This window comes from Oryctolagus cuniculus, chromosome 5 (assembly GCF_051225735.1).
Source record: "Oryctolagus cuniculus isolate XC-2025 breed Fujian yellow rabbit chromosome 5, ASM5122573v1, whole genome shotgun sequence".
NCBI classification, from domain to species: Eukaryota; Metazoa; Chordata; class Mammalia; order Lagomorpha; family Leporidae; genus Oryctolagus; species Oryctolagus cuniculus.
The window spans coordinates 116,082,332-116,108,401 of NC_142871.1; the positions used below are offsets into that span (position 1 = coordinate 116,082,332).

Sequence of the window (26,070 nt, forward strand, 5' to 3'; positions counted from 1 at the left end):
ATCCAGTTATTTGAGCCATCACCAGTGCCTCCTGTGCTCTGCATTAGCAGGAAGCCGGAGTTCGGCACCTGGAGTTGAACCCAGGCCTTCCAATGTGGGTATGTGGGACACAGGAACTGGCATCCCAAGCGCTAGGCCAAAGGCCTATCTTTGTTGTCACTTCTTATTACCATTCATTGTCTAGGTTACTGAACCAAACCCCATTTCAGCTCTGGTTTGTCTGTTAAAGATTCAGTTATTTGAATGCCTGTACTGGACTAGGAAGTAAATGTGAATGTGTTGAGGTGGCAGGGGAGATTGAACAACAAGAGCCAAGATGCCAAGGAACCCCTGATACAGAAAGATCTGGGTGACACAGAGGAAGAGGACTGTGGGAGGCCTTGAATTTTAGTTTGCAAAATATTTAGAAAGTTCTTAAGGCTTCCAACAGAACTTAGATTTTTTTATTGAAAAGTAAGTTTGTTTTTCTCATTTGGTAAATGTTCTGTTTGTTTTTATTTGCTTAATGATATCATCCAGTGACTATTTTTTTAATTAAGGAGTGTTAGCATTTAAATGTCATCCATTTGGCTGTTTAACATTCAAAATGAGTTTGAGCTTGTTGCCTTTTTACCCTGCTAATGTGGGCTAGGAGTGTTTTGCTGTTGTTGTTTGTAAAGATTTATTTATTCATTTGAAAGGCAGAGAGGAAGAGACAAAGAGAAAGGAAGAGACTGAGAGAGATCTTCCATCTGAAGGCAGGAGCCAGGAGCCTCTTCCAGGTCTCCCACATGGGTGCAGGGCCCCAAGCACTTGGGCCATCCTCCACTGCCTTCCCAGGTGCATTAGAAGGGAGCCAGATTGGAAGTGGACCTGAACTGGCGGCCATATGGTACGCTGATACCGTAGGTGGCAGCTTCATCCAGTATGTCACAGTGCTGGCCAAGGAGTGATTTTGAAAATGAAGAATTTTTTGTTCAAAACTATGCTAACAAAGCTTATTGCAATTTAACTTATGTGAGGGGACTTCAAAATGTTCCTGGAAAATGCATATTATGAAAACTATCATGGATTTCTGAATTCTTTGCATCAAAATAAACTGATCTTTTAATTACTTTTCATGCACATTTTGAAGTTTCCTCACATATGAGAAGTTTATGGCATACTTTTTCTCTTTATGCTCATTTAAAGATCATACCTAGGACCTTCTCATGTCCTTCCTGAAGATTAACAAAGTGTCCTGTTCTACCAGGTTCTGAACGTTCAGGACTCACTCATCTGTAGATGCTATCTAGCAACTTGTGCCTGATTTGGGGAGCAGTTCTGGGTCCTGCAGCCTAGAATTTTTCCATTGACAGAGTAATTGTGCAGGTGCATTTCTCCTATTTTTGGTTTACTTACCTAAAGCAAGCAGTATTACTCATTTCTTGAACTAAAAGAATCTGATAGAACCCAAACCCTTTCAGTAAGGCAACCAGCAATAGCTAATTGGAAATTTATTTTTTGATTTTTTTTTTTTGGTTGTTTAAACATGTCAGGCTTGCTTATTTCTTGCTACATGTTTCCCTCTTTATAATTCTTTCTTAGCTGAAGAGCAAAACAATCTCTTCCGTGTTACTCTGTCTTGTGATGGGGATGGATGGTTCACATACCTTCCAAGGCCAGGCAAGTACACCTAAATAAGAGAATAGGCTATTGCACATCAGAGTGTGCGCCTTGTGAAGGGAGCAGCTCAGCCCCAGCCCTGCAGACACAGGCCCAGTGCTGGCTTCTGGGTGTGTGTGTTTCAAGGCTGGGAATCTAGGTTTACATCATCTGCCACCTGTTACCTGCAGAGACTTGTCTTTGTGCATTGTGCAAAGGATGCCTGCAAGTGTTTGGCTAAATGGTCCAGTTCCATACCTTTTCACTTAAATATGGATAATGGATGTTTTGTTTAAATTACAGATTGTGACTGTGTTAGTTTTTCATTACCATGATGAAATAGCCAAGGCAGTGTAACTTTAGAAAGGAAGGAGGTTTGTTTGGGTTCACTGTTAATGGCAGGCCCTATTGGTTCATGATGGCATATTTAACTTCTGCTTTTTATCAAAATCCCACCAGGTGCTCCTTGCGTTGTAGATTTTATTGGCTTCAGAGTAGAGAAATTGTCTGAAAATACTCAGGATAAACTAAAATTGTTAACCCCTAACATAACATCTCCACATTAGTGTATGTATGATTATGGTTTAATTTTCCACAAGAGGACTTGCAGTGGGGTTATTACAGATTCTGCCACTGAGGAAGTATAATGTACCTTTGCTTGGAATGATCAGATAAGCCCTTTCTGATAATAATCCAATTGATGGAATATACAGCTGCAATGGACAGAATCGTAGCTTTGATCTCTTTTGAAGTATAATTTGGCAAAATAGGCCTCTTGACCTTTTGCTGGGACATTAAATGGGACAGGAGAAAGAGAAGGGATTGGAGAAGAACAGTTCTTATCCTTAAACAATGCCAGCGTTGATTGGCCCTCTTTACAGGTTTTCATATTACGCAGAGAACGCCTGCTACACACCATGGTGTAAGCAAACGGGCCTGTCTCACGTTCACGTGGATTCTTCCTGGCCTTCACATTGCCCTGCCATCCTCTTTTATGAAGGTCACACTGAGCACAAGTCTGGGAAAATGTTAATCTTTCTTGCCTCTATTGTCCACAGGTGGAATACATGTTGGTATCTTTTGATCATGAACATAAAAAAGTCCAATTGGTCCTGTCTGGAGAAGAAGTTCTTGAAACTCTGCAAGAGAAGGGAGAAAGGACAAACCCAAAGTAAGCTGATGCACTGAAAGCTCGGTGTGGTGTTTCTGGGACTGCTACAGCTACTGGAACATAAATGTCCTCTCAGCTTGACGGGGGCCAGACAGCATAGCAGTTCAGAGCACAGTCTGCGTTTCCAAGCTGCCCAGCTTTCAAATCCTGATTTCTCTACGCAGTAACTGAGTGACTTTGGGCAAGTAATTTAATCTCTCTGTGCCTCAGTTTCCTCATATGGAGAGATAATAATACCAACTCTAGGGTGCTGAGATTAAATACAGTGATATACTTAAGCATTCAGCACAATAAACAATTGTTAAAACATTTCTTGAAAAAGATTTATTTATTTGAAAGGCAGAGTTACAGAGAGGCAGAGGCAGAGAGAGAGAAGTCTTCCATTCACCGGTTCGCTCCCCAAATGACAGCAATGGCTGGAGGTGGGCCAATCCAAAGCCAGAAACCAGGAGCTTCCTCTGGGTCTCTCATCAGATGCAGGGGCCCAAGAACTTGAGCCATCTTCTACTGCTTTTCCAGGCCATAGCAGAGAGCTGGATTGGAAGTGGAGCAGCCGGGACTTGAACCAGCACTCATGGGATACTGGCACTGCAGGAAGTGGCTTTACCTGCTATACCACAGCGCCAGCCCCTAAACATTTTTTTAAAAGTCATCATAGAAGGATAACTGGGATCACAGAGGATGGTATCCTATAAATCTTGCAGATGGAATTTATTTGGCATGTTGCTTTTAAAAATGCTCCTTTATTTATGTGGACAAAGCAGGGGAAAGGGACACGGGAGCAGGACAGCAGGCACGTTGTGCTGCAGTGTGTTAAGCTGCCGCTTGGCACACCTGCATCCCACACTGGTGGCTGGTTCGAGTCCTAGCTGCTCCGCTTCCAGTCCAGCTTCCTGCTGATGTGCCTTGCAAGGCAACAGATGATGGCCCTGCTACCCACCTAGGAGACCCAGATGGAGTTCCCAGTTCTTGGCATCAGCCTGGCCCTGCCCTGGCTGTTGCAGGCATTTGGGGGAATGAAGCAACAGATAGAAGATATCTCTCCTCCCTGTGTCTCCCTCTCAAATAAATAAGTAAATCTCAAGAAGAAGAAGAAGACGAGGCATGGGGCATGTGCTCTCTAGTTCCATGTCACTGCCTGGTGTTTGGGAAGTGCATCTCAGCACTGATCTGGAAACATCTCAGAAGCCTCATTCTTTCCTGCCAAGCTTGTCCTGGTCAGTGAGTGTCCTGTGTGCCTTTCCAGTTACTTGTACATATTTTGGGCCCTGTTCTTTTTAACCCTCATATAATTGAAGAGCTGTAGAAGATGAACAGCTTTTTGGGGGAGTTATAAAGGAATTCTTAGCTTCATTTATACCTAATGGTTTCGAAACATTTCAGGCAGCTTTAAAAGTTGAGTCCACTGCAGCAGCAGAATGAGATGGGTCTCGATGATTTCTCCTCCGCAGCCATCCCACCCTTTGGAGACCAGAGTATGGGAGTTACATGATTGAGGGCACACCTGGGCAGCCCTATGGAGGAACCATGTCCGAGTTCAACACTGTCGAGGACAACATGCGAAAACGCCGAAAGGAGGCTACTTCTCTGCTGGGAGAAAATCAGGCTGTTTGCACGATAACCTCGTTTCCCAGGTTAGTTCCTGTGTTGATGTGCCCCAGCAGAGAGAGCTGCACTATCGGTGAGAAACGGAGCCCGTCGTGACCCACGCATCCCCCGCTGTAATTCTCAGGCTTGACAGGCAGTTGTACACTTCCTAGGCGGCATTCGCTAGACTGTAACATGCATTCCTTTCGCGGATGGAGGCCACTCCCTCTCCCTGTGAGCAGGAAAAATCTCAGGTGGGTGAGGGGTGGACAGGTTGGTTTTGAGGAAGTTGACATCTTCCTTCTTTCTACTGTTTGAAAGAGAGGGTATCAAGTCATTAGCTCTGCCGTTCACTCAGACTGAGTGCCCACTCCCCGCCGTGCACGGGCAGCGTGGCAGTGTTACCATGAGTGAACACAGACAGCCTGCTGTGTGGAGCTGGGGGGAAGGCAGAGTAGGACAAGTCAGTTGACGCATGTAAAATCAGGGTGGTTGCATGACGAAGAGAAAGGATGCTACGTGGCTGTCTGGTGGACTCCCCGGGAGGATGATGTCCAGAGTTCTAGGGAGAAGCTAAGAGGAGTGCGAAGCAAGGGAATGTCCCAGGAGAGGGAGTAGCAAGCACAGGGCCCTAGGAAGAGCCTGGGGGAGCACAAGCCTAATGGAAATAAGAAGCAGGCAAGCTTGCCTGTGTGGGCAGGAGGCTCAAAACAGAGCCAGGTGTGTTGTCAGGTGAAGATAGACAGGCTGGGCTGACGAGAACTTTGGTTCTTACCTTAAAAGCGAAAGGAGACCTTGGGAAGGTCAAGTTGGGTATATAACATCATGGTTTCCTGTCATAGCCCTCACCTGGGCGTGGGTAAGGCTAGGGAACAGGTCTCATGGCCTCGGAGGAGAGGAGTAAGGGACCCAGTCTGGGAAGACAAGAGCAGCCTGGACCAGCCTGGGTTAAAACGTGGCAAAATCAGCCAGCTTGCTGCAGAGCTGTGGGTGGGTGATTATCTCATGAAAACCTTAGAATAACAGAGGCTGAGAAGTAGGTTTTTTGACATGTTTTTGACAACTTACCAGTAACCTGGAAAATCTAGCGCTTTGTGTTTTCCTTTTTTCCCCTTAACATTAGGAGAACTGATACATTTGACTTGGCAAGTTTTAAAAAAGAGGAGCTTGTAACACATACGAGAACTGTTGTAGCGTATATTTTAAAATTTAGGAGTTGTATGGATAGGATAGGCAATGATGGAATTTTTTTTTGGTGGGGGGAGGCACAAAATAGTTTTCCATTAAACTTCATGTGCCTCTTAAAATATCTGAGAATGGCTCTATGTGGACACTGGCCCTGTTAGAAAAGATTTAGCTTTATAAGTCTTTTTTAACTTGTAAACTAAGGGCAAATGTCCATTTGCTTTTATTATAATATTTAACAGGCCCTTTCTGGAGAACAGAGGAAGATCAGCCTACTAGTAGAACTTTTCAGTTAATAAAGTGAGCACAAGAAGCCTATAAAATGTATGCCGTGTATAAATTTTTTTAAGAATAAAAGTGGGAGTTCAACTGGCTTATCCTGTAACAGTAAGAAAATAATAAGCAATAAATTGGAAATGTTGCTTTATAATCATTATGAAGAGAGAGGTGAGAAAGAGAAGTAAAGTTTTCTTTAAAAAGCTATTTTTTTTTTTTTTTTTTTGGACAGGCAGAGTGGACAGTGAGAGAGACAGAGAGAAAGGTCTTCCTTTGCTGTTGGTTTATCCTCCAATGGCTGCTGCGGCCGGCGTGCTGCGGCTGGCACACCGCACTGATCCGAAGGCAGGAGCCAGGTGCTTCTGGTCTCCTATGGGGTGCAGGGCCCAAGCACTTGGGCCATCCTCCACTGCACTCCCTGGCCACAGCAGAGAGCTGGCCTGGAAGAGGGGCAACCGGGACAGAATCCGGCGCCCCAATCGAAACTAGAACCCAGTGTGCCAGCGCCGCAGGTGGAGGATTAGCCTATTGAGTCACGGCGCCGGCCTAAAAAGCTATTTTTTCTTTAAAGATTTATTTCTTTATTTGAAAGGCAGAGTTAGAGAGAGGCAGAGACAGACAGAAAGATCTTCCATCCGTTTATTAACTATCCAAATAGCCACAATGGCTGGGTTTGGGCCAGGTTGAAGCCAGGAGCCTGTAACTCCCTCTGGGTCTCCCATATGGGTGCAGGGGCCCATGCACTTGGGCCATTTGCCACTGCTTTCCCAGGCCAATAGCAGGGAGCTGGATCAGAAGTGAAGCAGCAGGGACACAAACCTGTGCTCATATGGGATGTCACAGGTGGCAGCTTAACTCACTGTGCTACAGTACCAGCCCAAAAAGCTATGCTATTTTTTTAAGTCTAGCCTTATTAGGATAGGAGTATATCTTAGGCCTTGTGAACCTTGACAAGAATAGAGTGAGTGAGTTGTTAGATACGTCCCCTTACATCCACAGCACATAAGAAAGAACGTTTTCTTGTATTGTAGGGTCGAGAGAGAATGGAGTGCTCTGTGTGAGGAGGCACAGTAGGCCTGTGCTTACTCTGTGAGGAATTGTAGGCCAAAACGGTGCTCCTATCACGACTCGCCTTTAATGAAGTTCATTGGCTCACAGCAGGAAAAGGGAGTTTTCACGTCCTCAGTCACACTGGCCTCACTGACGTTCTCAGTATGACCAGCAGGGATGCGAACCATGTCCCTGCTTGTGCAAAGCTCTGTTGGACAGCGTTGGCCAAAGAAACCAGCAGCCTGGGTTCTCACCCGGCCCTCCGCCTGCCATGTGCTCACATGTTCTGATTCTCTCGCCATCCATCCTGCTTCTGCTTAGCCAGGAATCCCCCAGGATTTAAGTGTGTTACCCTCCTAAAGGACTTTTCTTCATGGGTAAAGAATCCACATAGCTGCAAGGATTCCCAGGAGCCCTTAGAGCAGCTAGGAGCTGGTTTCCAGACAAAATCAGCATCTTCAGTTGTTCATAGGTGACTATTGGCAACTAATAGAAACTTTATTTTGTAAAAGGAAGGAGTTAAACTAAGTCATGGGCTAGGCCTGACCCTGAAGCCAAAACTTCCTGCCATTGGTCTACACCCTGACAAGAGCCTCCCTTGTTTTGATTTCTCTGACTTGGTTAGTCTTTGCCTCCCTCACAGCACACTTAACATTGACCTTAGTTGCTCACTTGGAAGAACTGGTGTGCCCTGCAGGGGATGTGGAATTTGAGTTTTATATTCAAGAGTAACTGGGGAGTTGCATTTTTCTGTGTTGGAAACTAGGGCTGTCTTTCAGGTCAAATAAGATAAGAGAGCTGGGTTTCAGACTGCAGGGGGTGCTCTCAGCGGGTGGCCCTTCCGGATTACAGCAAAACCTAGCAGGAGGCTGGGGGCAGCGGTGGTGTACAAGAGTCAGAGGTGATCGAAGTTTCGCGCTAGCTAAGGAGGACACCCCAGAAGCTGAGTAGGCAGACACCTGTAAGCTGTGACAACTTGCCTGCCCATGGGAAGCAGCTCCTGAGCTGTCAGTCCTTGGTAGGGGAGGAGAAGGGAGGGCCTGAGCCAGTGCTCTGGAAAGCAGGTGAGTGGAGACCCGGGCAAAACCTATACATAAGGAGCTGAAATCGCAGAGGAGGAGCCTTCTGAGCAAGACAAGGAAACAGGAGGGAGCGGCTGCGAGGGGGCACAGTATTCACAAGCACACAAACCGCACTAGAGCCCCACCCCCCACCGAAGGGGAGTAATAGGAATGAGTGCTTTTTGACAGGTGCCGTGATGGCAAGACTACATGCAGTTCGTTGCTGAAAACAAATCCCATCTATTTAGTTCTTCTTTGTTGTAGATTAGGCTGTCCTGGGTTCACACTGCCCGAGTGCAAGCCTAACCCGGTCGAAGGCGGAGCTTCCAAGTCCCTCTTCTTTCCAGATGAAGCCATAAACAAGCACCCCCGCTTCAGGTGAGTCTGCTCTGTGTTGAAATGCAGTTGCCCTTCGCGAGGACGGTCTTCCTATCCTGTACTGATGCTGGCTGCTCTCCTACTGAGCCAGAAGAGACGGCGGACATCCACTACACCCCTGGCTGCTTGATCGTTGCTGCTTGCACCCAGACTTTCCAGGTCATCTTAAAGTCATTAGTTTGGCCACTGCCCTCCCCCTTATGAACAGTCTTTTCGATCCTACTCTGTAAACATCTATTGTGGGACATTTCCCCTTAACCTTTCCCCTCCCCCCCGCCACAAGTTACCGTCGGTGTGCGTGATGCAGTCATCTCCCTCTTCGTTCCTGGATAATAAGGTAAAATATGTATACCACCTGGTGTATGTAAAAGGCATATTGTTCCTGTAGTCTCTTAACTTCTAGGTCTGTTGCTTTGTAGTTTAGTTCTTAGGCTGTAAGTTGCTTCAGGTCTGCACAGCCTGCCCCTGGCTTTGTGCCTTGAGTGCTCACCTGGGATCCTGACCCACAGTTAGGGACACTGGGATTTTCCCAAAGACCTGCACATTTGCTGTGTGCAGAGTCTTTTTGGGAGGAACAAAGATTTATAGAGATCATTTCCAACTTCAAGTGCTAGGTGTTTAAAATATTCAGCTACAAGAAAAGATAGATTATGACAGATGTCAAAAGATGGTAATGCCAGAGATCTTCCTTAGTGAAAGGAGCGTGCTTCTGCCTGAGAAGATCAAGCAAAGCCAGCTACACAGAAGATGTGGCCTTCAAACTCAGTGCAAACACAGTCAAGGCACAAACGTGTGATGGTGTGTTTTCTAGTAGCTATATTAAAGTAAAAACGGATGAGCTTAATTTTATAACGTTTTAACAATTGAAAATGTTCAAAATGCTATTTCAGCATGTAGCCAGTATTTTTAAATAGTTAGGAAATGTTACTTTTCTTTTTTGCATTAAGTCTACAATCTGGTGTGTACTTGACTCTGACAGTGTGTTTTAATGAACACTCGGTATTCAAGTGTACCTGGTAGTCTCTGGGTTAGATGGAATAGTTCTGAAGAGTAAATATTAATGCTGCAGACTGGGAGAAGGGAGGAATGAGGCCTGGGGATTCATAGTGAGGGGGATGTGAGTATTAATGTTTGAAGTCTTTGGAATTAACAAGGGAAATGTTAGATTGAAATTCAGCCACGAGCACCTGAGCTTGATGTGGCAAGTAACCAGGAGCCACAGGAGCAAGGGCTGAGTATAACTGAGTAGCTAGACACAAGTGTTCAGTGGTATTTTTTCTTTATAATTAATTTTTTAAGGAATACAAATTTCATATGTACAACATTAGGAATATAGTTATTCTTCCCACTATTCCCACCCTACTACCCACACTCCCCTTCCCAGTACCATGCTCCATTAAGATTCGTTTTCAGTTTAACTTTGTACATAGGAGACCAACTCTATACTAAGTAAAGATTTCAACAATTTGTACACACACACAAACTGCTTGAGAACAAGCATCACAGTTAACTCTCATAATATAACTCGTTGAGGACGGGTCCTGCATGGGGATTTAGTGCACAGTGACTCCTCTTGTTAATTTAACAACACTCTGGTGGTCACTAATGTCATACAAAAGAGGCTCTTGACATCAGCTGCCTAGGGTATGGAAGCTTTTTAAATCCTCAAACTCTCAGTATTTGGACAAGGCCGTAAGCAAAGTGGAAGTTTTCTCCTCCCTCTAGAGAAAAGTACCTCCTCCTTTGATGGGTTCAGTGGTACTTTCTTGAATAATTAGTTTGAGATAAATTTCATTCCATTTACTCCCTCTGCATGTATTTGTTTGAGTCAGAGAGTAAGCACTGCCATTTGTTGGTTCATGCCCTAACTGCAGTGTCCTGGGCTGGATCGAGGCTGAAGCTGGGAGCCAGCAACTCAATCCAGGTCTCATGTTGGTGGCAGGAACCCAACTGTTTGTGTTATCACCCCTGCCCCCCATGGCCTGCACTAACAGGAAGCCGGGACCAGGAGCTGGAGGCGAGTTTCTGAAGTCCTCCCCTCCCGTGTTGTTCCACGGCAAATGATCTGCTAAGCCAAACACTCACCCCCATGTACTTTCATGTAATCAGATCCTTTTACCTGAAGGCTCTTTGGTAACCAGTGTACCATGTTTGGTTGTCTGTTTTAGTACCCTAACGAGAAATATACGACACAGGAGAGGAGAAAAGGTGGTCATCAATGTACCAAGTAAGTCTGCAGCAAGGGGGCTGGGAGAGACGTGTGGAGTTGTTATCTAATCCCTAATTCTCAACCATTTCCCTTTTCTCCCTTCTTTAATTAATAACACAGTATTTAAGGACAAGAACACACCATCTCCATTTATAGAAACATTTCCTGAGGATGATGAGGCAGCAAAGGCTTCTAAGCCGGACCATATTTACATGGATGCCATGGGATTTGGGATGGGCAACTGCTGTCTTCAGGTATTGTTTCAGACACACAGAGACCAAGTGTCCTCATCCGTTTATGTTTAACTTCTTCTCTTTATACCTGCGTGTTTCCTGTCTTAAAAAACCACGTTTTAATCAGGTTGTAATGGTAGCTGATATGACTTTCTGAAAGCAATGAAACTATTTTATGAATTCATGCAGAGCTATCTTTTTTTTAAAGAATTATTTATGGGGCAGGAGCCATGGCGCAGTGGGTTAACACCCTGACCTGAAGCGCCGGCATCCCATATGGGCATCAGTTTGAGACCCAGCTGCTCTACTTCCGATCCAGCTCTCTGCTGTGGCCTGGGAAAGCAGTAGAAGATGGCCCAAGTCCTTGGGCCCCTGCACCCACGTGGGAGACCCGAAAGAACCTCCTGACTCCTGGCTTTGGATCGGCTAAACTCTGGCCATTGTGGTCAATTGGGGAGTGAACCAGTGGATGGAAGACCTCTCTCTCTTTCTTTGCCTCTTCTCTCTCTGTGTAATTCTGACTTTCACATAAATAAATAAATCTTAAAAAAAAAAAAAAAAGGAATTATTTAATTATTTGAAAGACAGAGTTAAGAGAGAAGTAGAGCCAGAGAGAGAGAGGTCTTCCATCTGCTAGTTCACTCCCCAAATGACCGCAATGGCCAGAGGTGAGCTGATCAGGAGCCAGGAGCTTTTTCCAGGTCTCCCATGTGGTTGCAGGGGCCCAAGGACTTGGGCTGTCTTCTACTGCTTTCCCAGGCCATACCAGACTAGATCGGAAGAGGAGTAGCCGGTACTTGAACCTGCGCCTATATGGAATACCGGCGCCCATATGGGATGTCAGCGCTGCAGGCTGCAGCCTTAACCCACTGTGCCACAGCACCAGCCAAAGCTATCTCTTGACAGAACTCTATAGAATTTTCTACAGCTCACCACAATGGCATCTATTTGTTATATTAACTTTTTTTTTTAAAGATCTATTTTATTTATTTGAAAGAGTTACAGAGAGAGGTAGAGACAGAGAGGTCTTCCATCTGCTGGTTCACTCCCCAGATGGCCACAATGGCCGGAGCTGTGCTGATCCGAAACCAGGAGCCAGGAGTTTCTTCCGGGTTTCTTAGGCCATAGCAGAGAGCTGGATCGCAAGAGGAGCAGCCGGGACTAGAACCGGTGCCCATATGGGATGCAGGCGCTTCAGGCCAGGGCGTTAACCCGTTGCGCCACAGTGCTGGCCCCTGTTATATTAACTTAAAATGTAGAATACTCTGTGAACATTGGCACTATCCCTTTTCCATATGCCTAATTTTTACTGCCATCTGCTGACAGTTTGAGGTGGTTGAACATCACTCAAATCTTGATTATTATTTCTGAAAATGAGCTCTGATGGAAGTACTATAGTGATTTTGTGATCCAAGGGTGAAGAATTGTTTAAATTTTTACTTTTGTACAGAGTCATCTAGTGGTATGAAAAAAGAATAAATATTTAGCAACTCATGTTTGTTTGCCTTGGTACTGGTTAGGTGGCCCAGGAAGTAAAATAGCCTTTCTCTATTGATTCAATTAACATTTTTCCTGGATCTGATTAAATTCCTGGTGCCGCTGGCAGCGGCTGTGTCCAGGCTAGCAGCGGACCTGAGTGGGAGATCACAGGCCTGTGCCGGGGCGTTGGCTTTCACTCAGGAACTTGGGTGATGCCCTTCACTGCTTTTGGCTCCGTTTTCTCATGATTTAAACCAAAGGTTTGCATTAGGGCTTCTTCCAGATCTGACTTGAAGCTCGTATTTATTCTGTGGCTTTTATTAGGGATGTTTGCTTTAACCCACAATTTGATTAGAGTCATGTTAGGAAGGAGTAAGAATTGCACAAAACATAGTTTTTTAAATTGAAAGTTAGGAAAAGGGGCCAGTGCCGTGGTGCAGTAGGTTAATCCTCCGCCTGCAGCACTGGTATCCCATATGGGTGCTGGTTCTAGTCCCGGCTGCTCCTCTTCCAATCCAGCTCTCTGCTGTGGCCTGGGAAAGAAGTAGAAGACCCAACTCCTTGGGCCCCTACACCCACATGGGAGACCGGGAAGAAGCTCCTGGCTTCAGATTGGCACAGCTCTGGCCATTGCGGCCATTTGGGGAGTGAACCAATGGAAGGAAGACCTTTCTCTCTGTCTCTCCCTCTCACTATCTGTAACTCTACCTCTCAAATAAATTAATAAAATCTTTAAAAAAAATTTTTTTTAAAGTTAGGAAAAGAGCGGTTGCTTGTTATTGTCCAAAGAGATCTTGTCTAATTAGAGTTACTTAGGCTGATCAGGAGGAGTGTCTAAGGACCTGAGGCAGTGCAAAGGCTGGGGCCTCCTGCCTGATGGCAGTCAACACAGAGGCTCCGAAACCCAGCATTCCCCTCATGCCGAACCACTGCAGTGTAACAGGCACTGGCTCGTGTGTATACATCCCACCCATCTGTTTTCAAAACTGTATATAATCCAGGCCGATTATAGGCTAATCCTCCGCCTTGCAGCTCCGGCATACCGGGTTCTAGTCCCGGTCGGGGCGCCGGGTTCTGTCCCGTTTGCTCCTCTTCAGTCCAGCTCTCTGCTGTGGCCCGGGAATGCAGTGGAGGATGGTCCAAGTGCTTGGGCCCTGCAGCTGGCTCCTGGCTTTGGATCAGTGCGGTGTGCCTGCCACAGTGGCCATTGGAGGGTGAACCAACAGTAAAAGAAGACCTTTCTCTCTGTCTCTCTCACTGTCCACTCTGCCTGTCAAAAAAAAAAAAAAACAAAAAAAAAACCTGTATATAATCCAAATTGAATGCCAGAGTCATAAAACCTGTATATAATCCAAATTGAATGCCAGAGTCATATTTCTCTACGCTGAATTTGCATAGCCAATGATCTTGGTTTTTTTTCTTTTTTTCCTGTTGTCCTGACATATATAAGTAGCATGAAATATACAGCTTTCAAACAAACATAGGCCAGTAAGTTTCCTTAGACATTGTTTCACGTTTAAAAAAAATCTTGACTAACTGCATATCTGCTTTCCTATCTTAATTGCAAGTGTTTCTAAAGAGAACCATTAAGCTCTAGGAACTTACAGTACATGGCTTTGAAATTGTATAAGTGCTATCACAGTACCAGTTGCCTTTTCTTGGTTTAATATTAAACCAGGATGTTCTGCCAAGGACCACACAGTTGCTCTAATACAAGCTCCAAAGGGATATTCTTTCCCTTGAAACCCTGTATTTTTGCAAATAAATGTGTCCTCATGAATGAATATTTTTTGTTGCCTGAAGATATTTTTCTTTCCAATTGAAGTTCTGTCATGGGTTTAGGATTAGGTTTTCTTTTTCCCAGTGATGTGTCCAGTTCCAGTACTCCATTTAAAAAAAAAAAAAAAAGTCGTAAGCCCGGATAATGTGACATGTATCTGTGGCAAATGAATTCCACAGATAGCCACAGAACTCCTTTCTCTGTAAGTGAAGCATTAGAAACTGCTTATTATATAGTAAAGCAGAAAAAATGTTTCAGAGTAATATTTAAGGCTAATGGAAGACTTACTGTACAAAATAAAAAAGGCATTTTAACCACACTCAAATTTTTGACCTTTTGGACTTTTTGGGAATCATTTAATAAGCAGTAAGTTCATGATATGTTATGGTGGCGCTTTTACATTAAGAAAATCATGTGGCTTCAAACTTGAGTTCTATATAAATTTTAGATCAGATACTTAGATTTTTTTTTTTTTAAAGATTTATTTATTTGAAAGGCAGAGTTAGAGAGAGGCAGAGAGAGAATGAGAATATCATCCATCCACTGGTTCACTCCCCAAATGGCTGTAATTGCCAGAGCTGGGCCAATCTGAAGCCAAGAGCCAGGAGCTTCTTCTGGGCCTCCCACAACAGTGGAGGGGCCCAAGGACCTGGGCCACCATCTGCTACTTTCCCGGCCATAGCAAAGAGCAGGATCAGAAGTGGAGCAGTCGGGTCTTGAACTGTTGCCCATGTGGGATGCTGGCACTGCAGTCAGTGGCTTTACATGTTACACCACAGTGCTAGCCCCAGATATTTAGATTTCTAACATTTACCTTCCTTGTGCCCCTTTTCTGTCTTGTCAATGTTCTAGTTACGTTATGTCTCTTTATATAATGCTTTAAAGGACCCCACAAGGGGCTGGCATTGTGGTATAGTGGCAGTTTGTTTGCCTGCTGCTGCACTTCCAATCCAGCACCCTGCTGATGGCTTGGGCCCACCCAGTGCTTGGGCCCGTACCACCCACATGGGAGACTCAGGTGAAGCTCCTGGCTTTAGCCTGACTCAGCCTAGTGGTTGCTGCCACCTGGGGAGTGAACCAGCAGCTAGAAGATCTCTCTCTGTCTCTCCCTGTCTCCCTGTCTCTGTGGTTCTGACTTTGAAACAGATAAATAAATCTTTAAAAAACGATACCAGAAGCCAAAACTATTCATAAATTTGTACCTTCTTAAGGTGTATTAAATTTTCTTTTGTTCTGAGTTATGACCCATACTGATATCATATTTGAGTTGATGGTCACTGTCTCAGCCCTAGAGTCAGCAAGCTGGTTACAGAATTTAGTATTTAAAATAACTGAGTCACTATTAAATTCCAGTTGCTAATTTTCTTAAGCCTACTTTTCTAGGGTTAGCTTTTCTGGGTTTCGCCTGTGGATTGCCTCGTGTATCCTCGGCCATCCAAGAGAAGCCAGTCACTAAATCCAGTCATTAGTACTTAACAATAACAGAGGGAATTAAAACTCTTCCCAGCTTGCAGTTAATTACATGCGTGCTAACCCAGTTTGTGTTCCTGTCCCCCATCCGCCTCCATCCCCCTAAATGAAGGCGGGACTTGGCTTCTTCTGGGTGATTGTTTCGGAGAGTTTGTGCTCGCCAGTTATGTGACCTCTCTCTGCCTCCTGAATGTGCAGGCCTCCCAGGGCATCTCCTGATCTTCAGAACGTCACACCCCAAGGATTTCTCCAGCTCAGATGTTTCTTCTGGCCATCAGCCATGGAGACCTAGCCACATTGCACATCCTCTTTGTCTGGCACCTTTCTCCTGACCTGGTCTCCCTGTGTGTGCTGGGTGTATGTAACACTGGCACTGAAGCCCAAGTCATCCCCGTGCATTGGCCTACTCCCAGCAGCCTGCCCCAGTGTTTTCCTTTCTGGCGGCAGTGCTTTGACTGCTTTCCCTTTCTTCTAGTCTTGCCCCTTCCTAACTGCTCCCTGTATTGCACCAGGTGAACTTGGTAACCATCATGAACACCTCCAGGTCTCTTCTGTGCCAACACGTTAGAAGCCCTTACCTCACTGAAGTAATGGTGCTGTAGAAGGAAATTGGCCAGCAGAGGAGGAAATGACCTGATGAACTTCACCATGTATTTTGTGTTTTACTTTTCTTTCCTGACTTGTTTTCTTTTCCTGACTTATTTTGCTTTGAACATTTTGTTTGTATTAGTTGTCTCCATGTAGTGGAACATGATTAAATACCACTTGATTTTACCCACAAAATCTTTTAAACAAAACTGTTGTATTAACTGTTGTCACCTATGAAACAGCATCCATGGCCTTGCCCCCTTCTTTCCCAGCCATCTTCCTTCTCAGACTGTATGAGCTAATGATGGTTTCTTGTCATTAATAGCTTCTAATTCTTAAACAGGTGACATTCCAAGCCTGTAGCATATCGGAGGCCAGATACCTTTATGATCAGTTGGCCACAATCTGTCCAATTGTTGTAAGTAGAACTACCTTTCTTTAAATACTTCTTTGTACAAAATAAGATGGCACGTGCAGAATTTGCAATTTGTGATATTTAAGTCTAGTTAAGATTTTATTTGGAAACAAACTAGATAGTATGCAGACTTAATGAAGCTGTACAAGCTTACAGTTGCTGGTAAAACATCTGCATCATTGTAGTGTGGCCATTTTCCCTGTCATAGTGTATCTGCACATCATAGAGATGATGATTTAAATGCCCCAGACCCAAGGATTTGGGTTGCTTCTGGTATATTTCACTGTGAGAAACCGGCACATACAAGATCTTTTCTTTTAAAAGGGAACAAATTTCTTATACTTAACATTTGCAGTGTTTTCTGTAATGATCTGAACATATGAAATAGTTACACTAATAGTCTCTATATCCCTGTCTACTAAATGTTACAGTATGTGTCATTTTGGAGTTAGTTTTGACTGATTGATTTTTCTTCTAATTTGCCCATGCCTTTGCATTTATTTATCATTGGATGCCAGACACGGTCAATTTCCACTTGTGTTCTGGAATTTTTTTTCTTATAAATGTTCTTGACATTTATTCCAAAATTTAGTTAAAATACTTGGAAACTGATTTTTAAAAAGGAAGGAAAAGTACATATGTTAAAATTATTGTATGAGTTGCATAAACCCACTTTTTTTTTTTTAATAGAAGAGTCACCACATAGAACTTTGTCAGCATATAAGTGATACCTTGAGCCTGCAGGAGCTGACTTTTATTTGTTTTTAGATGGCTCTGAGTGCTGCATCTCCCTTTTACCGTGGCTACGTGTCGGACATTGATTGTCGCTGGGGAGTGATTTCTGCATCTGTAGACGATAGAACTCGGGAGGAGAGAGGACTAGAGGTGGGAATGATTTTTCCTCAATAGCCTTTTGAAGTGAAATGGGGATATTGTAAATACTTGGCATTTTGAGATCTCCCTTAGGCTTTTAAAGTCTTGCATTGGGTTAATAAATCCGACTTTGTTTTGCAGTGAATATGTGGGGAATGTGATTTGGTTTGGGTTGGGAATTAATTTTTATCATTTTTTGACATCTGTATTTGGACTTTTTTTAACATTAGTAGTACCAGTTTTCTATATTTTGGAAGTCAGTGCTGATGGCTATTTTTATCAAAATGCTTTTAGGTGCTATCTAAGTGCTTTGTATAAATGCTTTCTGCTCTGCTGTGAAAGGGTAATTTCTTGTCAGATTCTATTTTTCCATGTGAAGGGTTAGGTTTTACTAATAAAGATAGATTAGCACATCATATTTTCATGTGGAGCTGTAACCCTGCATCTCTCCAACCAGGGTGCACATCCAAACCACCCCTAGGCCTTTTTTTAAATTTTATTTATTTATTTGAAGTTACACAAAGAGAAGGATAGGCAGAGAGAGAGAGGTCTTCCATCCGCTGGTTCACTCCCCAATTAGCCACAATGGCTGGAGCTGCACCAATCTGAAGCCAGAAGCCAGGAGCTTCTTCTGGGTCTTCTACACGGATGCAGGGGCCCAAGGATTTGGGCTGTCTTCTGCCGCTTTCTCAGGCCATAGCAGAGAGCTGGATCAGAAGTGGAGCAACCGGGACTCAAACCAGTGCCCACATGGGATGCCGGCACTGCAGACTGGGGATTTAACCCATTGTGCCACAGTACTGGCCCCATCATAAATTGTTCAACATGCTTTCTAAGTGGAACTAAAATTTAAAGGATAGGTGATTTTGATTGACAGCCCTGTTTTACATTATGGGTTTTTATTTTTTTGCTTCCAACCTTGACATCTGTTTTCATACTTTTCAACACTATCAAAGTGATCTTACAAAGAAAAAAGTATGTTTAAATCATGCCAAAAAATAAAAGGATACTTAAATTACCTCCAGATATTTATAAAATATAATTTTCCCTAGTAATACTTCCTAGGGCTCACTAATGTTTTTCTTATTTTAAGATTTTTATATTGTTCTATGTAAATATGACATTTTAATGTAATAATTTGGGGTGTTGATTTATTTCCAAATCATCTTATATGGCATTCATTCATATTTTCTTAAATTTTAGCCACTGAAGAACAGTAACTATAGGATTAGTAAATCTCGATATGATTCAATAGACAGCTACTTATCTAAGTGTGGTGAGAAGTATAATGACATTGACTTGACGATAGATAAAGAAATCTACGAGCAGCTCTTGAAGGAAGGTGAGCATCTATGCCTATGCTAGGTTTGATTGTACGCCTTTAGTTCTTCAAAGTTCTTTGCAACATTTTTTTTGCTGACTCCTGGTCTGGTTTCTGTTTTTAGTGTGAAGTCTCTAACTTTTCTTATGAGGCTGCTTGTTCCTAAAGTTTCAAGTTCCAAATACTTGTGAGATCTTCTTGACTTTTAGCAAAAGGAACTTGCTTTGGAGCCCTGTATCTAGGTCCACACCAGTGCCGCAGCAGGCATTGTGTAAGTAGCGACTAAAATGCTGACTCTTCCCCAGTGTCCGTAGGAGAAAGGCCCAGGCGAGGTGAGAATACTGAACAAAACCAGCTGTTTCCTAAGCTCCTAGATTCCCTGCCTTCAAACTGTGGACTGAGAGGAAGCGGTGCCCCGCATTTGCAGTGAGCGGTGTGGTCTGTCTTTGCAGGGATTGACCATCTCCTGGCGCAGCATGTTGCTCATCTCTTTATTAGAGACCCCCTGACTCTGTTTGAGGAGAAAATACACCTGGATGATGCCAATGAGTCTGACCATTTTGAGGTATTTCCTCTGTCTTTAGTACACTTCCAAGAAGGAAGCCATTTTCCCAACCCGTGAGGAAGTAGTGGCGGTAGAAATAAAATACACCATTCATTCATCACCCAGCGCTGTAAAGAACTAAGAAGAATTACACATTGAACATAGTAGTTATTTTAGTGCCACAGGCATGCCCCCTAGCTTTGTGCTAAACACTTGCTATTTTGTTTTCTGAGCACGTCACACTTCCAAGAAAATCTTAACAACCTTTTTGTATTTGTGAATTGAAGAGTATTTGGCCTGGACAATAAGCAGCCTTCTTCCCTAATTAAAAGTCAGATTATCTTAATGTTCTCCTAGACTTGTAGAAAATTGGTTTTATTCTCTGCTTTCTTATTACAGAATATTCAGTCCACAAATTGGCAGACAATGAGGTTTAAGCCACCTCCTCCAAACTCCGATATTGGCTGGAGAGTGGAATTCCGGCCCATGGAGGTGAGATATATGTTTTGGTGTTTGTCGCCCTTCCAATACTTGTATCAGAAGGTTTTTAAGTTCACTGTAAGGCAGTGAAGATCCAGCATGTGCATGTTAAAGCAAGTCCACAGCTCAGGAGGGGATCTCTGAGAACAGATCTGGGTGGAGGCTTTTCAGGCTCCGGAGATGGCTTGGGATGACCTGACCCACAGAGTGGAGGGCAGGGCCTCTCGGGAGGAGGGGGTTACTGTGTGCTTGGTCCATGACTTTCTGGGCTCCTGCTTGTCTAGGTTCAGTTAACAGACTTCGAGAACTCTGCCTATGTGGTGTTTGTGGTGCTGCTCACCAGAGTGATTCTCTCATACAAACTGGATTTTCTCATTCCTCTGTCAAAGGTAAGGGTGTCTACTCATATACTGTTCATTTCAAATCAGACATTAGAATCTTTCACCCTTTAGAATGAAGTGCTTCTCTTTTCACTCGGTTCTATTTTTCATTTTAAATCTAAGCTTTATTTCTAGAGGTTTTCCATTCAAGATAATTGATGGCTGGAGATAGCCCCATATATTGATTTCATCTACCTAAAACCCCATTTTGATTACAATGGTAAAGTCAGAATGAGGGGAAGCAGGACTATAGGAATGGAGAGAGAGGTCTCACATCTGTAGGACTGGAGTTGAGTTATTGCTGGAGGGCACAGACAGCACCCAACTGACATGAGAGCAGATGGGAGCTGATTCAACCCATCCCACCAGGGACCAGCAAAGGAGCTTCCTGGGAGTTTTCCCAGTGCAGCTTTGGAGCAACCCCACGCTATGAAGCTGCAGAGCTGGGAGCTCTGGGGGCTCTGGGGGTCCTGGGGTTATCCAGGCAGAGAGACTGTATGGGGAAGACTGACTGCTCAGCTGGGTGAGGGCTTACTGCAGTGGGTTCCTGCTGTGAGGGGTCAGGACCAGAGAAAGAAGTAGAGCAGCCCTGGCACAGCAAACATGGGTGGAAAAATAAAATTGCATGGATGCAGCCCCTGCCTGCAGGATACCTGCCTCCCTGCTCCCTGCACAAGCCAGGTTGTCAGCTTATGCCTGGCATCCTCCTGTTTCCTCCCATGGAAGTTGAGCAGTCAGTATGCCCTGCCTGCCCATCACATCCAGGCTGAAGGAAACCTGTAGAATTTTGTGTGCCTGTGTTTCCCTTATGGGGTGTACTTTCTGGGAAGACCAAAACCTAGCCACAGTTGAGCCTGTTTGTAAATATGAATAGAGGTCTGAAAGGCAACAGAGTCTTAAAGACAGGGCCTGGCCAGGCCTGCAGGGTAGGCTAATCTCAGTGAAAGTTAATTCAAGAAACTAGAAAGACTTCCTAAAGAAATGCTACCTAATGCCCTCAGGTTCTCAAGAAGGGCTGCATTTAGATAAGCAATCAGGATGAGCCAAAGAGCTTTGGCAGAAATAGGAATCTAGGACTCGAGACATGGTAGCAGCACGTTCTGCACTCAGAATACTCACCAGCAAAGCAGGTGTTGTTGAAGGTCAAGTTAGTGATTTAGAAGAGACTAGATTAAGATTCATTCCAGTAGAATGGCAGACAAGTGGATATTATGGGAGAACTGAAACAGGGAGAATTGCTCTGGAATGTTTGGTATTTGGCAGTCAGAAGAAGAGAATGGTCCATATAGAAAGAGACAGAATACAGTAACCAAAGAAATAATAGAATTTGCTGTTACCATAGGAGTCCCTTCAGAATGAAACAGAAATATGAGGATATTTCAAAAAAGTTCGTGGGAAAGTGATGTAACAAATTTTTGAAATCCATTCAGTTTCTCCATAGTACACATTTTCAGGAACTTTTTGAAGTGCCTTTATATTTGAAGAAGAACCCAAATCTAGGAATTGTATATATGTCAAGTAAAGAGAAAAATTTGTGCACAACAGAGAACGTTGGGAAATACACCACAGGAGGAGGTGGAAAGAAACCTTTCAGGAATGCTGAGTGGTAAAGAATTAGCAACCACAGAATTCTGTTCCCCACCAGACTTTAATTTCCAGATGATTCTGGGTCTTATCGAATGTCTTTGTTCAGACCACTGTAATGAAAGCAGCAGAAATGTGTCACTCATGGTTCCGGAGGCTGGAAAGTCTCAGATCAGGGCACCGGCAGATGCCGTGTCCGGTGTGGACCCACTGCGGTTCACGGACGGCATCTTCTCACTGCATCCTCCCATGGTGGAGAGCAAGCGAGGTCCTTCTTAAGGGCATGCAGCTCATTCATGAGAGCAGAGCCTAGGATCTGATCACCTTCTAAAGACCCCACCTCTTCCTACTGTTGCATTCAAGATTAGGTTTTGAAGTATGAATGGGGAGGAGTGGCACAGATGTTCAGATCCTGGCTGCTGGCAGGGGGATAGTAGAGAGAGATGAATGGTAGAGACTGTTGAATGCTTGACACCTAGAAAGGAATACTGTCAGAACTGTTTCTTTAAAAGCAAACCACTACTAGTATAGAAATATTATTTCCAGATTGCTGGCTAAAAGGGTGGGGAAAAGGACAAAGAAAGCATCAGTGCCCTAAAGTATAGCAATACTTAAACGAGGGAAGAATTTAATGGCTTGGGTAATAAGATACAGGTTTCATGAGAAAAGCTAAGAACATAAATCCCTTGTAGTAATTTGGTAGCTTTTAAACCTAGACAGATTACTTGATGCTTGTGTGCCTTGTTTGCTGCATGTAGATGGAGGTAAGCAGGCTGTTGTGAGCTCATGTGAGTATTAAGGGAGATGAAGCACTCAGCAGACTACCTTGTGTGTTACCCAGTACTGACAGGTCAGGTCCTGGAAGAAAGCGAAAGGCCGTAGGGGAATTAAATGACAGTTTTCAAATGCTTTGAGGAAGATTTACGAAAATTAAGGAGCACGTTTATGTGTCAAAATAAGACCATATGGGATGCATTCCCACCAGAATTCAGCAAAAAGGTATTCAAGAAACATTTCACTATTGGAAATTAAAAACATCTGTCCTAATGTCCAGATTAATCAAAACTATAATTGAAGATTGTTCAGGAAAGCAAATGACAGTGGGATGCTGGCAGAGCTTGTCTCTAAAGATAAACCATAGCTTTCGGTGTTTCATAAAGGTTGAAAATAAACCTAAGCATTCAAGAATGTAAAGAGCAGTGGTAAAATTCACTTTCAAAAATGAGTTAATGAAAGCAGAAGAGGCAGTAAAACCAGCGATCTTTATGAACAGATACTATTAGGAATGAAAGTAGAGATGTCCAGGTCGGCACCGCGGCTCACTAGGTTAATCCTCCGCCTTGCGGTGCCACCACACCGGGTTCTAGTCCCGGTCGGGGTGCCGGATTCTGTCCCGGTTGCCCCTCTTCCAGCCCAGCTCTCTGCTGTGGCCCGGGAGTGCAGTGGAGGATGGCCCAAGTACTTGGGCCCTGCACCCCATGGGAGACCAGGAGAAGTACCTGGCTCCTGCCTTCAGATCAGCGTGGTGCACCGACCGCAGCACGCCGGCCGCGGCGGCCATTGGAGGGTGAACCAACGGCAAAGGAAGACCTTTCTCTCTGTCTCTCTCACTGTCCACTCTGTCTGTCAAAAAAAAAAAAAAAAAGAAAAGAAAGAAAGTAGAGATGTCCAAGTCGTAGTGGGGTTTCAGACTATAATCTGAATACTCCTGTTCAGAAGGTCCCACGAGTCTCAAAGAACAAACAGATACCAACCGTAAGCTCCTCCCCAGTGAGGATGGGAGGAGGCTACTCAGGAGAAAGCTGTGCCTTCCCGGCCATGCCATTCTGACCCTCTCGCTCGTGTTTCTGTTCGCTGAGGTTCCACATCACATTGCAGTGTAGAAAAGACTCCTACTGAAAGGTTTAGAAGCTCTCCTTTCAGGATTCTGGAAAGTCATTCAACAAATGGAGACATTCACAGTTTTTCAGGCTTGTGAATGAGTTGACGTGCAGGGCCACCAGGTACGCAGACAGCACTGGTGACTGGGCCCTTGGAGGACTAAAAAGCTTACTCCAGATCTGACAGCCTGTTAACTCTGCTTACGCAAGTGAGGCAGCAAAACCCCCGTGGCAGGAGGGAACGGCATTTGAACGAACCATAAGAACTGGATTCCAGTCCCACCCTGCCTTCGTTACCCCAGGGACCTCTGATCCGCTGCTGAACTGTGTAAAGGGACCCAACCACTCACCTTCCCAGCACTGTAGATTTGTTGCAAGGTTCAGTCACAGTGCTGTTTTGAAATGCAGACATCTTACAGGAACATACTGTTTTTTAAAGTAAACATCTCAGTATTCTCCATTTGTGATTAAAAGCACGTTGCAATCAGTGGTTGAGTGAAACAGCCTCACGTAAGGAAGAAGTGTTCTTCCAACCAGAGAAGACCAGAGGGGAAGTAGAATCCTGAAAGGAGTGTACCCCGGTGCCAAGGCGAGGTGCTTCTGCGCCAGGTCAGAGACATCTTTATGTACTCGTGGTTCTTCTTCCCCCTCAGGTTGATGAAAACATGAAAGTCGCACAGAAAAGAGATGCAGTCTTGAAGGAGATGTTTTATTTCAGGAAAGATATTTGCAAAGGTATGACACTTTCTTGGGTTCTCAGGGCCGCTTTGGCTACAACAGGCCACTAAAACTCCTCCGTGCTCTCGTGGCAGGTGGCAACGCTGTGGTGGACGGGTGTGGCAAGGCTCAGAACAGCACAGAGCTGGCGGTAGAAGAGTACGCCCTCATGAGCATAGACACCATCATCAACGGGAAGGTAGGTCCCCGGCCGGGCCCCGCGCTGTGCTTGCCGACTGGTGGGGTGCTCAGCCTGTGTCCTGCTTCCTACAGGAAGGTGTGTTTCCTGGGCTCATCCCCATCCTGAACTCTTACCTTGAGAACATGGAAGTGGATGTGGACACCAGATGCAGTATTCTGAACTACCTGAAGCTGATTAAGAAGAGAGCATCCGGTATGCTGGCCATTTCTTTTCTTTTTCTTAAGCTCTTAATATAGGTAGAGCTACACAATCTTAAAACATTGTTTGTTTTGTAAAAATGTTTTCCTTTTTTATTTGAGAGGAAGAGATAATGAGAAAGAGCACCCCAACCCATAACTCTTAAATTTCAAATAAAAAGGTCTCTGTAAAAGATAAAGTAATGGGGCTGGCGCTGTGGCATAGCAGGTGAAGCCACTGCCTGCAGTGCTGGGATCCAATGTGGGTACCGGTTTGAGACCTTGCTGCTCCACTTCCAATCCAGCTCTCTGCTAGGGCCTGGGAAAACAGTAGAGGATAGCTCAAGTCCTTGGGCCGCTGCACCCATGTGGGAGAACCGGAAGAAGCTCCTGGCTCTCAGCTTCATATCGGCACAGCTCTGGACATTGCGGCCATTTGGGGAATGAAACAGCAGCTGGAAGACCTCTCTCTCATTCTCTCTCACTTTCTCTCTGCCTCGCTGTAACTCTTAAATCTTTATGTACATACTTAAATAAATAAATCTTAAAAAAAAATAACACAGTGCTATCTGTATGTCACTTGAGCCTTTTGTGAACCTTCTGGAGTCAGGAAAGCTATACAACCCTACATCACATCCCGGGTGGTTGCTCTGCCAGTTTCTCTCTTCACTCACTTTCTCCACTCTATTCTTCTTTCATTTCTCCTGACCAGTGTTTGCTCTAGGTACCCCTTTGTTCTCTGAGGTAGTCTCAGGACACTGATACAGGTCGTCTCAGCCCTCTGGCCAAATAGAGGACATGTGCTTTTGTACAGGTGTGCTGAACTCCTGTCCCTTAAGAACTGGCTGTGTTGGCATACAGGCGGCATCTTACAGGAACCAAATGTATATGTTCTCGTTGCCCACCTGCAAACTAAAATTCTTCCCCAGGGACCGCTGTCGTGGCACAGTGGGTTAAGCTACCCACCGCCTGTGATGCTGGCATCCCACAGGAGTGCTGGTTTGAGTCCGGCTGCCTTGCTACCAATTCAGCTCCCTGCTGATGCACCTGGGAAAGCAGCAGAGGATGGCCCAAGTGCTTGGGCTGCTGCCAGCCACATGGCGAGACCTGGAGGGGATTTTGAACTCCTGGCTTCAGCCTGGCCCAGCCCTGGTTGTTGTAGCCATTTGAAGGGTGAATCAGCGGATGGAAGATCTCTCTCTCCTTCCCTCACTCACTCTCCCTTTCAAATAAATGAAATAAATCTTTAAAAAAAAATTCCCCCTGGGAAATAATTTTATTTAAGATTTTATTTGAGAGGCAGAGTTTCAGACAGAGGGAGAGAGAGAAAGGTCTTCCATCCACTGGTTCGCTCCCCAGATGGCTGCAGTAGCTGGAGCTGAGCCAATCTGAAGCCAGGAGCTTCTTC

General features: G+C 44.6%; 1 protein-coding gene across 4 annotated transcripts in view; it reads left to right on the plus strand.

Annotated features, from left to right (window-relative positions):
- GCLC (glutamate-cysteine ligase catalytic subunit) overlaps positions 1-26,070 on the plus strand; it is a 48,484-nt gene that overhangs the window by 20,387 nt on the left and 2,027 nt on the right. Inside the window, exons 2-15 of one of the 4 annotated variants that reach the window (XR_016233987.1) lie at positions 2,682-2,794; positions 4,246-4,428; positions 8,218-8,331; positions 10,500-10,558; positions 10,661-10,794; positions 16,434-16,508; positions 17,274-17,390; positions 18,582-18,720; positions 18,824-19,264; positions 19,643-19,735; positions 20,008-20,112; positions 24,221-24,302; positions 24,380-24,483; positions 24,558-24,678. Coding sequence is in view for 2 of the 4 variants with exons in the window: in XM_002714508.6 (XP_002714554.1) it covers positions 2,682-2,794; positions 4,246-4,428; positions 8,218-8,331; positions 10,500-10,558; positions 10,661-10,794; positions 16,434-16,508; positions 17,274-17,390; positions 18,582-18,720; positions 19,152-19,264; positions 19,643-19,735; positions 20,008-20,112; positions 24,221-24,302; positions 24,380-24,483; positions 24,558-24,678 (1,552 nt within the window). In the remaining 2 variants the exon portion in view is untranslated. The remainder of the gene's footprint in view (positions 1-2,681; positions 2,795-4,245; positions 4,429-8,217; positions 8,332-10,499; positions 10,559-10,660; positions 10,795-16,433; positions 16,509-17,273; positions 17,391-18,581; positions 18,721-18,823; positions 19,265-19,642; positions 19,736-20,007; positions 20,113-24,220; positions 24,303-24,379; positions 24,484-24,557; positions 24,679-26,070) is intronic. The other 3 variants (XM_002714508.6, XR_016233988.1, XM_051855608.3) reach the window with 3 other exon arrangements.